Source organism: Zeus faber, assembly GCF_960531495.2.
Source record: "Zeus faber genome assembly, contig: SCAFFOLD_168, whole genome shotgun sequence".
NCBI classification, from domain to species: domain Eukaryota; kingdom Metazoa; phylum Chordata; class Actinopteri; order Zeiformes; family Zeidae; genus Zeus; species Zeus faber.
In genome coordinates this window covers 1-12,246 of record NW_028293114.1, presented here as the reverse complement: position 1 = coordinate 12,246, position 12,246 = coordinate 1, and the positions used below count along the sequence as shown (strand labels likewise).

The 12,246-nt window shown below is 45.9% G+C and overlaps 1 protein-coding gene across 1 annotated transcript; it reads left to right on the top strand.

Annotated features, from left to right (window-relative positions):
- Window positions 1-5: 5 nt before the first annotated feature.
- LOC307247646 (transforming acidic coiled-coil-containing protein 1-like) lies at window positions 6-11,431 on the top strand (the record flags this gene model as incomplete). Its single annotated transcript, XM_080024683.1, has 12 exons — window positions 6-93; window positions 1,601-2,054; window positions 3,062-3,116; window positions 3,285-3,375; window positions 4,284-4,333; window positions 6,003-6,140; window positions 6,413-6,489; window positions 6,856-6,899; window positions 7,348-7,508; window positions 7,824-7,930; window positions 8,042-8,162; window positions 9,600-11,431. Coding segments are annotated over 12 exons (1,455 nt in total), but the record flags the coding sequence as incomplete, so codon positions are not given.
- Between the last annotated feature and the right edge of the window lie 815 nt (window positions 11,432-12,246).

The following is a 12,246-nucleotide window of genomic DNA, read 5'->3' as shown; positions in this document are numbered from 1 at the left end:
GTTCTGACTCGGAGGGTCATTTTGAGACTCCAGAAGCGGAGTCTCCGCGCGTCCTGAAGAAGCTGACGCAGCTGGACAACTCCGGACACGCAGGTGAGACTCCACCACCGGCGGGGGCCTCGCGTCTGATCCCCGGAGCCCGTCGGCTTAAATAGAGTTCTCAGCCGTGTGAGCCCCAGAACGGACTCCGCCAGAGAGCTTCTCCCCTCTCGTTCTCCCTCTCTCTCACCCCCCCCTTGTCCCGGTTTCACCCACACAGTCACAAGATCGGGCTGTCTCCGTGTTGCCATGGCGACGGATGAGCCGGAGCAAGTCTACTTTGCAGAGAAAAATATGTTTTTATTTATTTGCTCGTGTCTCGAAAGCTCCGCAGTCCCCCCGGAAAGTTGAGTTTCAAACTCAACATGAGGACGCGACGTGTCGCAACAAGTCATGATAGTCGTATGTGAATGGCAGTCACGGTTTAGGCTGTTGGCGTTATTCTGTGAAGCTTGGGAAAGTGAAACGTGGAACAGTTCACAACAAAGAGGTTTTCTGATTAATGCTCTGCTTCTGGACAAACTGTTCTACTCCAGCCGCGTGCAGCCGATGTGTCTGGATTAGTCTCATTAATAAAACATTGACGAGGCGAAGAGGGCGATAGAATACCGTCCTGCACGGATCAGTGGTTTTGTCAGTGTCTGTCCATATTGACGCCCCGTTTCATTCAGTGTATATACAGTCATTTAGAATTAGAACGGTAGTTTTTTTATCAGTCCTGTTTCTCTCTCTCTCTCTCTCTCTCGCTCTCTCACCCTCCAGCATTCCTAGTTTACGTTAGGTTGTCAAACTGTAGTTTTGCCTGATGTTGTTTTCGTTGCTAAGGCCACATGGCGTTGCGAGATCTGGAGGGTGTGGTTCCTCTAGTTCCCTGTCCTCGGGGGTTTTCTGTTTGTGTGTGTGTGTGTGTGTGCGTGTGCGTGCTTGCGTTTGTGGTTGTGTGTGCGTCTGTGCGTGCTTGAGTGCGCGCGCGTGTGTGTCCTTCTATACTATGTCACGACATTAACATAGCGAGTGAACTTCGGCAGATGCCTGCATGATTTAAATTTCCTGTATGAGGTGTGTCACAAAAACCAGTTTGTCCTTGCCCGTGTGAAATGTGTGAAAACTGCTTGAAAACCCTGCAGTACGCCCCCCTCCGAAGAAACGCAGTAAACCGCCCGTGCTGACAAAGACAAAGAAAATAAAAATAAAAAACAAGGAAAGGAAATGAAGGGAGTGAAGAAAGTTTATTTTTAAATGATAAAACAAAAGAGGTTTGTTTTGGTTTGATAATGGCCAGTCGTGCATTGCCCCTCGGATCTGGCGTGTGGGTGTATTTTCCAGTTACAGAGTCCTTGTGTATTTGCAGCTTTATGACTCAACCGGCGCCGGTTGTTAGCGGGATGTGTCGAGGACACAGGATGTGAAGGGCCGTTTTCAAGGTCCCAAAAGAAAGCCATAAAACTACAAGTGTATGACCAGAATGCCCGAACAACGGCTCAAGTCATTAGCTAGCGGCTAACAGCTAGAACCCGGGAAGTGAACTAAGAAGTACTGAGATGTGCTCTCTTTTCCGCAGCGCTTCCTAAAAGTAACGGACGGGTGACGTCACGTCCGTTCGTGGACGACAACTCCAACCGGGGCGTGTGTTGCCAGGGCGTGGAGGCCCTCAACAACCTGACCAGCTCCTCCCTCAACAGCAGCAGCTTGGGCTTGGACCAGAACCTCAACTTGACCCTGAGCTCCGGCAAACCGCCCCAGCCCCAGGCCCTCCGGCCGCCCACCCTCTCCCTCGCCTCCGCCCTCACCCGACCCGACCCGGCGGAGGTGGACGACGAGGCCCCGGCGACCTCCGACTCCAGCCCCGACTCCAACCTGCACCCGGGCCATGACCTTGGCGTAGACGCAGACTTGCTCAATGGCAACATGAACTTTGACCTCCCCGCGGCGGACGCACAGCTGAGCTGCAACCTGGAGGGGAAGGAGGGGTCGGTGAGGCAGACGGCCAACAAGACGAACAGCACAATTATCACGTGAGTAACGTCACGGGTCTCCTGGCGCAAAGGTGGACGTCCACTTTGATTAAAGATTAAATTCTCTACTCTTCATCCATTGGTTCATCATTTCCTCTCCTCTTTTTATTCACTTTCATTTTTTTATTTTTTTTTATTGTGTGTTGGAAGTTTGAATGATTGTGGTTTTTTTTTTTTTCCCCTCATAATTGCAGAGTTGTGACCACAACACCTACGTGCGGGTGTTTCACTGAGAGGGAATGTGAAAGTGGAATTTGATCAAAAGTGTCTCACTTCAACGACCCAAGTGGCTCGTGTGTCCTTTTCTGTTATAGAAGTTTTCAATGATATTTAGAGGTTTTTAAGCTATAATATCCCCATCCCGCTGCCTGGTGTTCACGTGTCTTAATCTCCTTTGTCCCCCCCTTCCCTACGTAATGTGCATCAGGGATGCTGAGCAGGTCCATTTCCTCTGTGTTCTGTTGTAAGTACTTCAGAACAGAGCGTGTGTGTGTGTGTGTGTGTGTGTGTGTGTGTGTGTGTGTGTGTGTCTGTGTGTGTGTGGAGGTGCTGTGCTGTCGTGCACCTAACCTGACGTGCACTCACAGACCTCAAGAGGAAAGATTCGTGTGAGAGTATGGGAGAGGCGGAGGAAAGAGAGTGCGTCGTTTATGTATTAGCTGCTGCGCCGCTGTTTTGCCAGAGCATAGCAAACGGCGAGGCCTCGTCACGGTTCCTTTTTCTTTTCGCTTCTGACCGTCCTTTCTGTCGAGGCCTCTCGTCTTTATAATGCAGCTGCAGCAGCAGCAGCGTGCCCATTGCTTACACAGCATGCGCAAATCACACAAACACACACACTCATTCACACACACGCACACACACACACACGCGCGCGCGCACGCCCACAAGCACACGCACACGCTCACACACACACAGAGACACAGCTTCGATCTGATCAGGGTTGACATTGATGTCGCTATTGACCTCTATTTCATCTGTTTCTGTTTTTTTTTTTTCTTTTTTTTCAGGAACTCCTGTAAACTGAAGCAGAACCAGCCGCCACAAAAGGACGCGTGTGAGCAGGTAATGAGTGGATGACGATCATGGTTTGTTGTGATGTCATTCCCACCGACTGTGGCCAGACACGTTTATCTTGCTTGATCTTATTGGATCAATTGGATCGTTGTGCGTTGACATGGCCGCGTGTTGTGTGTGTGTGTGTGTGTGTGTGTGTGTTTGTGTTTGTGACAGAATGACTCGTGTGCAGACCCCGGCGGCCACGCCACCGACGAGGAGAAGCTGGCGAGCGGCGCCGGCGTCAAACCGGACAAGGATTCAAACGGTGAGGGAACGGGGGGGGGGGTTGAGAGTGTTTTCTATTTAACATTACGCTCGTGACGTCTTGATATCCGGGGGGGGGGGGGGGGGGGTTAGACGGTTGGAAGCTCGGCCGCTGGTTAAGCTTCTTCGCGGTGAGGGATTCATCTTTGCACGTGATGATGATGTCAGGGTTTATTGTTTTTTTAGACGCAAACCCCCGCTCTGGCAAAATTAAATCGGCTATGGTCAATCAAGGCCAGGCAGAAAGAAGGTCAGCTTTGTTTTACACCCCCCCCCCTTTCACAACCACACACACACACACACACACACACACACGCACGTGCACACAGAGAGAGGGAGGCAATTATTTGCCCAACACATCAATAGATGCTCCGTCAAACAGTTTGGGAAAAAAAAACGGTTGAACACACGTATTGTTCAGCCGGGCTGTAACAGGGTTTTTGCGTTTACTCTTTTCCTGCGTTAGCGTTAAAAATAAATAAACGGACAGATCGTACCGCACAGAAGCATCGGTGCCTTGCGGCTGCGTGACACATCCCCAGCTTCTGACTTTCTGTTTTCGCCGCAGAGCTCTGAAACAGAGGCTGTCTCCTGGCGTCGGTATAAATTAACTTCTTGTTGTTTAAAGGATGTTATTAAATGGAAAAAAGTGTATATAGACTTGTATTCATTTTTTTATGAATACTTTTTTTTTTTTAAACACTCACCACTATTCTAAAATGGAGATTATTTAACAGTGACTGGTATGTTGTCTCCTGTTATGTTACTTGTTCAAAGGGAGATAGGGTTTTGACGTCTGAGAGTTCACGTTGGATGTTTTGTCCTCTCGTGTACTGCCACCTGGTGGCCACCCTTGGTATTAACACACTGTTATCCAAAGTCCTAACGTGTGAAATGAATCTCTCGCAGGCCCAGAGTGCAGTGTGTCCAGACTTGAGCAGTCAGACTGCTGCTCCATGGTAAGTCACTCTGAAATGCAATTAATAATAAGTGTCCTCTACCATATGCACCAACCAAGCCCAACATTTTATAGTTATAGATCCTCAGTCTCCAAATTCTACATAAACACACGGGTCCTTTTTCTAGATTTTTCCCCTGTGGTGATGATTCCATCGTCTAGTAGGGTCACTTTTATTTAATTTAATTGATTTCACATTAATGTGATGCTACATTTAATATTACATATAATATTTTATACTAAATATAATATAAAATATTATATACATTTTGCCTGTATATGTTTAGCTTTTATTTGGCAAAATATAATTTTACTGCACAATACTTATTTAAGCACATCATTTAAGCAAACCAATTGCTGCTGAACAAAGTGCTCTCAAATGTAATCCCAAAAAATACAAGAGAATTAAGAATTACATAAATAGGTAGATAGAGGAATAGCTAAAGTGCATGACAGTTGTCTAGATATTTCTACAGAACAGACATTCATATTTCATTTTTATTTGTATATTATACAAATAAAAACATCTAAAAATTGAGGAAAGAAAATGGAAGTAAGGAGACTTTTGTCCACCAGATGGCGCTGAGCTTCTATGCTCTCAATGTTTCTTTTGTGACCTTGGGGGACAAGGAGCAGATCGCCTTCTAGAGAGACATTTCGCCATTCACTGGAATGACCTCACAGCTACATTACACTGTAGTTAACTCTGCTGCCACTCAATTCCGGCTGCTGGTGTCACCTATGTTGCATCAGGACGTTTCCGTGTCTGACATCACCCACTTTCTGTGTCAATTTGCCCACAGCACGTGTGGTTAAAAAATGACCTGATCATTAAATTAAGTCCTCCTAAATACCCAAATTGTGATCTGTCGACCTGTATTTTATTTGGCAAGATTTATAGAGAATATATGACACAATATTTTGTACATATGTTGTATGCTGGGCTTTATAAACATACAGCGTAAAGTATGTTAGTTACTTAGATCAGTTAAAAAGTAACTAAAAAGTAAAGTACTAAAAATGAAATGACAAAGTAGAATACAGTTTTTTCCCTTCGCGTTCCCCATTCTTTCTGTCTGACATCATGTCTCTCTACTCAGGTGTCAGAGGGATTTGGGATTATCACTCCAGATTAGAATATGATCATGTCGTAATCCAGGGAAGGACAAGAGGAAGGATACAGTGCGGGGGGAGGGGAAGAAGGAGGAGAAGAACGGAGGAGAAGGCGAAATGAGAGGTTAAACACTCCGAAGGATATATAACGAGAAAGGGGAAGTAAAAAGATAGAATGGAGGTGAGACAGTATGTAAAACAGGAGAATCAGATCGCTTCAAGTGGGGGAGAAAAGTAGAAATGTTTTTCCAAAGAGATTTAACCATCTAGCGGGATCAAGCAAGTTACAAATCCCACTAATCTGCTGCTTAAATCCCACATTTGTATATGGAAGTCACTGATAGAAAATCTTAACGTTTGCCAACCTTTGCCCTCAAACCACTAATCTAGTGTTTAAATAAAGTGATATTTGAACGCTATACTTTCAATACCAATGACGAACATGCAAACTACCATTCATTATCATTCATAATAGCTCGGAATCTCTGTGGACAATATTATTGAAGGTGGTTGATGAGGGACTGACATGTCTGACTTCGTCCTCCCATCGCCTCCAGTACGAGGACCCCTGCAAGCGGAAGAACAACAACAAGCTGGAGGGAAGTGAGACGCCGAAAACAGGAAGTCAAGTCCTGGACTCCATCTGTATCAGCGAGGCCGAGAAACTGGCCGTTCTGGCCCTCATCAAGGAAGAGGTACAGTGCATCCCGGCCTTTTGAGGGGGGGAAAAAAAAAAAAAAAGACTAAACAGTTTTGGGTTTTTTAAATTCTGATTCCTTCCAGCTATCCTGCACTCATATGTGGTTGAATTTAGAAACAGGTGCTCATGCACTGAAGTTTGAGGTTGCTGCTGCTGTCGATGTACGCTTTGATTGTTTCTAGCCTCTCGCGTTAAAACGCTTTGGACAAAAGCGTCCGATCAATGAACACATGTACAATGTCAATTATATGCAGTGTTTGGTTTCAGATGATCACCAAGGAGGTGGAAGCGAGTGACTGGAAGAGGAAGTATGAAGACAGCAGACAGGAAGTCATTGAAATGAGGTGAGGAAACATCTTTCACAATCTTTTTGTTTTTTGTTTTATTCTATTACTTTGGAAAGTTCAGTATCAAGCTTGAAGGTTGGATTACTGATAGACTGACACATAAATAAATCGGGGGGATAGGTATTGTAATCAGTAATCGGTGTGATAAAGTAGGAACAACTCAGCAGAAAAGGTTCTGGTGTTAATGGAATGACTCCTAGTCCAGAGGGAGTCCTAGCTCCTGCACCACACCTGGGCCAATCCTTAAGTTCAGCGGATTTATGGTTCATATCCAAAATGTCCCTGACAGCAGATTTAGGAATGGGGAAAATGTGGCTCTTTGTTAGGTTGTTGGTTTGTATTCAATTGTCTTTCTTATTACAGGAAAATTGTTGCAGAATATGAGAAGACAATTGCTCAAATGATTGGTGAGTTGTTAAGATATTATATTGTGTATTAAATGCAAATATTGATTCATTATTAATCCGTGTGGGAACATTAAAAAAAAAGAACCACCTGGGACAATAGGATACATTTTTTTAAAGGTCAGACATCTCCTCACCCCATCATTTCATTAATAAATGCGATAAGTCATTTAAAATAAACGTATCTTCCAACGGTACCAATTTTAGCAAGTTCAGGTACGTTGAAATTCTTAAAACCTTCCGGAATTGGCAGCACAGCAGACAAAACACTTCATACTTAAACGTTCAATCTGGTGAATAAGTCATAACGTATTATTTATTTATTTTTTATTTTTTTGTGAAATGATTTGCGGTGTTTGCCTGTTTAAAAAAAAACAACAACAAAAACAAAAACAAAACAACCACCTCATTTCAACAAAAGCTCTGGTGCTGTATTTGTTTTTCTTCTCAGAGGACGAACAGCGCAGCAACATGACTTCCCAGAAGTCTTTGCAGGCGGTGACGATGGAAAAGGACGCGGCCCTTTCGGACCTCAACTCCGTGGAGCGCTCTCTCTCCGACATGTTCCGTCGCTACGAAAACATGAAGAGCACGTTGGAGGGCTTCAAGAAGGTACGGTATCACGCCCAGATAAGGATTTATTGTCAAGTGCTGATTAAATACCGGTGCTGAAGAAGGTAGGATTATGAGGGGAGTCTGGGGGCCCAAGCTTTAGATCAAGGTCAAAGCTTACTGCCTTGAATCTATTTGGCGGTTTGAATAAGGAAGTGCTTAGATGTTATAGTATGTAACTGTGATATGAGTAGAAACGATGTTTTCTAGTCTTACATTGTGAAATGCTTTATTTCCTTTTTTTAATTCTTTCCCAACCGCCTCGGCTCCGTGTGGGGCCCTAACACTGCAGCATCCGCTTGTTTCCTCTCGCAGAACGAGGAGGTTCTAAAGAAATGTGCCCAGGAGTACCTGGCCAGAGTGAAGCAGGAGGAGCAGAGATACCAGACGCTGAAACTCCACGCCGAGGAGAAGCTCGACAAGTAGGAAGTTTAAAGGAATAACCGAAAAGGAAAAACCTAATTTGCCGCTAACTTTTTGGGATAATGTTATTTTGTTCATTTCCTCCCTTCCACTCATGATCTGTCTTTCAGGGCCAATGACGAGATCGCCCAGGTGCGCGCCAAATCCAGTTCCGAGGGAATGGCTCTGACGGCCATGCTGAGGAAGGAGCAGATGAGGATTGAGTCGATGGAAAGAGCCCTGCAGCAGAAGGTGAAATATAACAGGGGAAGGTGTATTTTCTGTTGATGACTTGAGTATAACATTCTCCTTATAAACCGATCAGTCACAACATGAAAACCACGGACAGGTGAAGTGAATCACATTGCTCATGTCGTTCCACTGAGGTGGGATATATTAGGCAGCAAGTGACCAGTCAGTTGTTGACGTTGATGTGTTGGAAAAAGGAAAAATGCTCAAGCGTAATGATCTGAGCGACTTTGGCAAAAGCCAAAATGTGATGGCTAAACGACTGGGTCAGAGCATCTCCAAAACAGCAGGTCTTGTGGGGTCCTGGTATGCAGTGGTTAGTACTTACCAAAAGTGGTCCAAGGAAGGACAACCTGTGAACCGGCGCCAGGGTCATGGGTGCCAGGGCTCATTGATGCGCATGGGGAGTGAAGTCCAGCACATCAGGTTCGATCCCACAGAAGAGCTACTGTAGCACAAACTGCTGAAAAAGTTCATGCTGCTATGAAAGAAAGGTGTCAGAACCCACAGTGCATCACAGCTTGCTGCGTATGGGGCTGCGTAGCTGCAGGCTGGTCAGAGTGTCCACGCTGACCCCTGTCCACCACCGAAAGCTCCTACAATGGACATGTGAGCGTCAGAACTGGACCATGCAGCAATGGAAGAAGGTTGTCTGATGAATCACGTGTGTGCGTCATTTACCTGGGGAAGCGACGGTACCAGTATGCACTATGGGAAGAGGGCAAGGCGGCAGAGGCAGTGTGATGCTCTGGGCAATGGTCTGCCGGGAAACCTTGGGTCCCGGCATTCATCTGGAGGTTGCTTTTACACGTACCACCAACCTAAACATCGTTGCAGACCAAGTACATGGCTTCATGGCAACGGTATTCCCTGATGGCAGTGGCCCCTTTCAGCAGGATAGGTAGTGTGGCGCCCTGCCACACTGCATTAATTGTTCAGGGATGGTTTGAGAACATGACAAGAGTTCAAAGTGCTGACTTGGTCTCCAAATTCCCTAAATCTCAATCCGATCGAACATCTGTAGGATGTGCTGGAACAACAACACGCCACCATGGAGGCTCCACCTCGCAACTTACTGGACTTCAGGGATCTGCTGCTAACGTCTTAGTGCCAGATACCACAGGACACCTTCAGAGGTCTTGTGGAGTCCATGCCTCGACGGGTCAGAGCTGTTTTGGCCACATGGGGGGGAGCTACACAATATTAGGCAGGTTTTAATGTTGTGGCTGCTCGGTTGTGTCATATGAGTCACCCTTGCAAAACTACATTACAAAACTGGGATGGGTCATCATGTTTCCTGCCGGTACTAAAATCACACAATTAGATCACAAAAATGCCTCAGATGTCATAGGCTGTATCTTAAACGTGACCTAAATAATAAATACCCTGATAATAAAGACATTTGAACACATGCTCAATGATTACATCTGCCTCTCACAGAACCAGGAGATTGAGGAACTCACCAAGATCTGCGATGAGCTCATCGCCAAGATGGGGAAAGTGGACTGAGAGAAGCTCCTGTGAACCTGCTTCCACCGCCGTCCTGCGGCAGTACCCCCGTGCATGCCCAGTTCCAAGAAGCCTTCCTAATACCATGTCCCGGTCCTGCAGCTTGAATATAGCTTATTTACAGCTCAATAACCTACTACGTACCGTATATTCTCCCATGGAATGCACTACTTGTGGCCCCGACCAGCAAACTCTACACACTAAGTTTTGGTTGAGCGGTGACTGTGCGGTCGGGGTCTGGTCCTCTGGCTTTGGTCATGTTGTTCAGCCAGTCACAATAGCCAGTTTATCCCTTACATTCCATGCGCACCGTTCCAGTAAACAAGTAGTTTATCAATATATTGAGATTGCAGCACCTCCTGCGGGATGATGTAAGACTTAATGCAACTAATTATCTCAAAGCTGAATGTAGGATTGCGTGCTGGTGAAACTTTGAGGTTTCTGTCACAATCCATGCTCCGCTCTGACTTTGCTGGATTTTCCCCGCTGTGTAAATTTGGCTTTTATTCTCAAAAGGAAGACGTTGAGCTAGTATGGCAGGAATAGGTGAGGTGTTGAGCTCGAGCTGCAATAGAACCGGGTTAGACGGACGGGTTTAGGGGTTGTCAAGGATCTTAAAAGGCGTCCTCTAACATCTGAGGCCCGGGGGGATGTCAGTTATTAATTTCTCGGGGGCGGATCACACAGACCAAGGCAACATTCTGCACTGGACCAGCTCTGGGCCACGTGCAGGACAAAAAAGTAGCTTCCATTAGTTCCAGGTTTTGTTTGAAACAGCTTGCAGGACCAGATGCTTGGGCTCTCTCTGCACCAAGACAAATGGTTTAATACGGATTCAAGAACCACAAAGAAGTATATCAAATTGACTAATACCCTTTAAACAGCTGTTCTGGACACAGGGTTAAGAAAAAGTTGCCTTCCAGTTCACATCCAATGACCATTTTAAAGAATATCAATTGTCATATTTTGTTACAGCACAGCACAGGACTAGACAAACTGAAACAGTTCGATTAAGTAACTATATCTACTCACCGTGTATAAGTAATTCCTTGTTTTGTTGTTTGAACACGTTATTGCATTTTACTCCTGCCAGTGATAGGGCGCAAGTAATCCTGTTAAAAAACAGTTTTAGTGTTGGCGACTGAACTTACCTTTCGCACTCGGCTGTGCCGAGGCAGCGAAGAGCAGAGCGGGAAACGGAATGAGAGGGCGCTCTGTTTGGATCCAGGCCCTGGCAGCGACCATCGGGGCCCCCAACCTCCAAACTGTCTCTGGGAACACGAGTCTGGCCTCCAAGTGGAGTTCAACCACTTTGCCAGAAGGTTGCCCGTGAAAAGCGTTGAGTGAGAGAAGTGTTCGGGGATGGTGAAAGGATGTGATGATTGTATTCAAGGTGTTGCATTATGGACATTGCGATGCATTTCTTTTGCCTGTTTTATTTTCAACGCCTCGAGATTCCAGTTCGATGTGGAAACTCCTTCAAGAGAGTCTAGAAATCCGACGACGGAAATCTGCCGTTGTTTCTTCTTTTTTGTGCCATTCTGAAGTTAGAATACCTCGGTTAACGCCCACATGTTTGTGTTTGTTTCAGAAAGTATTGCTTTGGCAGTTTTGTATTTCAATGTTTTCCTTCTTTTAATATCTGTAAATTAGCAATAGCAAAGTGCACACCTTTCTTGACACCTGTGTTTACAACATGGACTAACAGTGTGCTTGTGGATATGTTGGCTTGAATAAATATCAATAAATATTTTTTATCTTTATTTACTTATTTTTCGAAACTTTTTGGATACACGTATCTACTTTTTCTGGTTGAAGTATGGTTCGTAACGGCATTCAGACTGTCGGAACACGCCGTGGGTGAGGATCTCCCTGCCCCTTAATGATGTGTGCCATGACACATGTCCTAATAGTCGGCCGAGGAGATAATGACCTGGATTAGTGAGCGGGTTCGGAGACAATCAATATCTAAAATCGTGCACCGAGCACCTGTCAACACTCAAACAAAGGTAGAATGCAATGCACCCATCTATCAATTCTCAAAGCAATTACTATCAAATTATTTTCCAGACGTCCATCGCAGTGCACTGTCGCTGTGTCGTCCTGTTAAAGCTCGCCTGATTAAGTCTATTACTGCAGGATGCTTGCTGTGCAGCATTGATAGAGATTACAGAGATAAGACCAAGTAATGCCCTCAGACAAACATCTCCTCTAGCAGAACCCCCCCCCCCCCCCCCCCCCCACGCACACACACACACATCCACCCGTCTCCAGCCTGTCCTTTGTCTCCAACCGCCGCTCTGATCAGAACCTTCCTCCCCGGCTCGTCCTGTGGACTCTTAAATCGTAGGGAGACCCCGCCGTTCAGCGACCATGAAGAGCTCCCTGGCCCTGCTGCTGCTCCTCTCCCTGGCCTGCCACAGTAAGTCTCCACACACTGCGACTGACGGAGCTCTGGCGGGGGTGAGGACGGATGGAGAATATACTTGAGTATGATTAAAGAAGTTGTTCTAGTAACCGCGGCGCAGCTTAGAGGCAGTTAAAGTAAAACAAAAAAAAAAAAAGCGCTGACAGCACG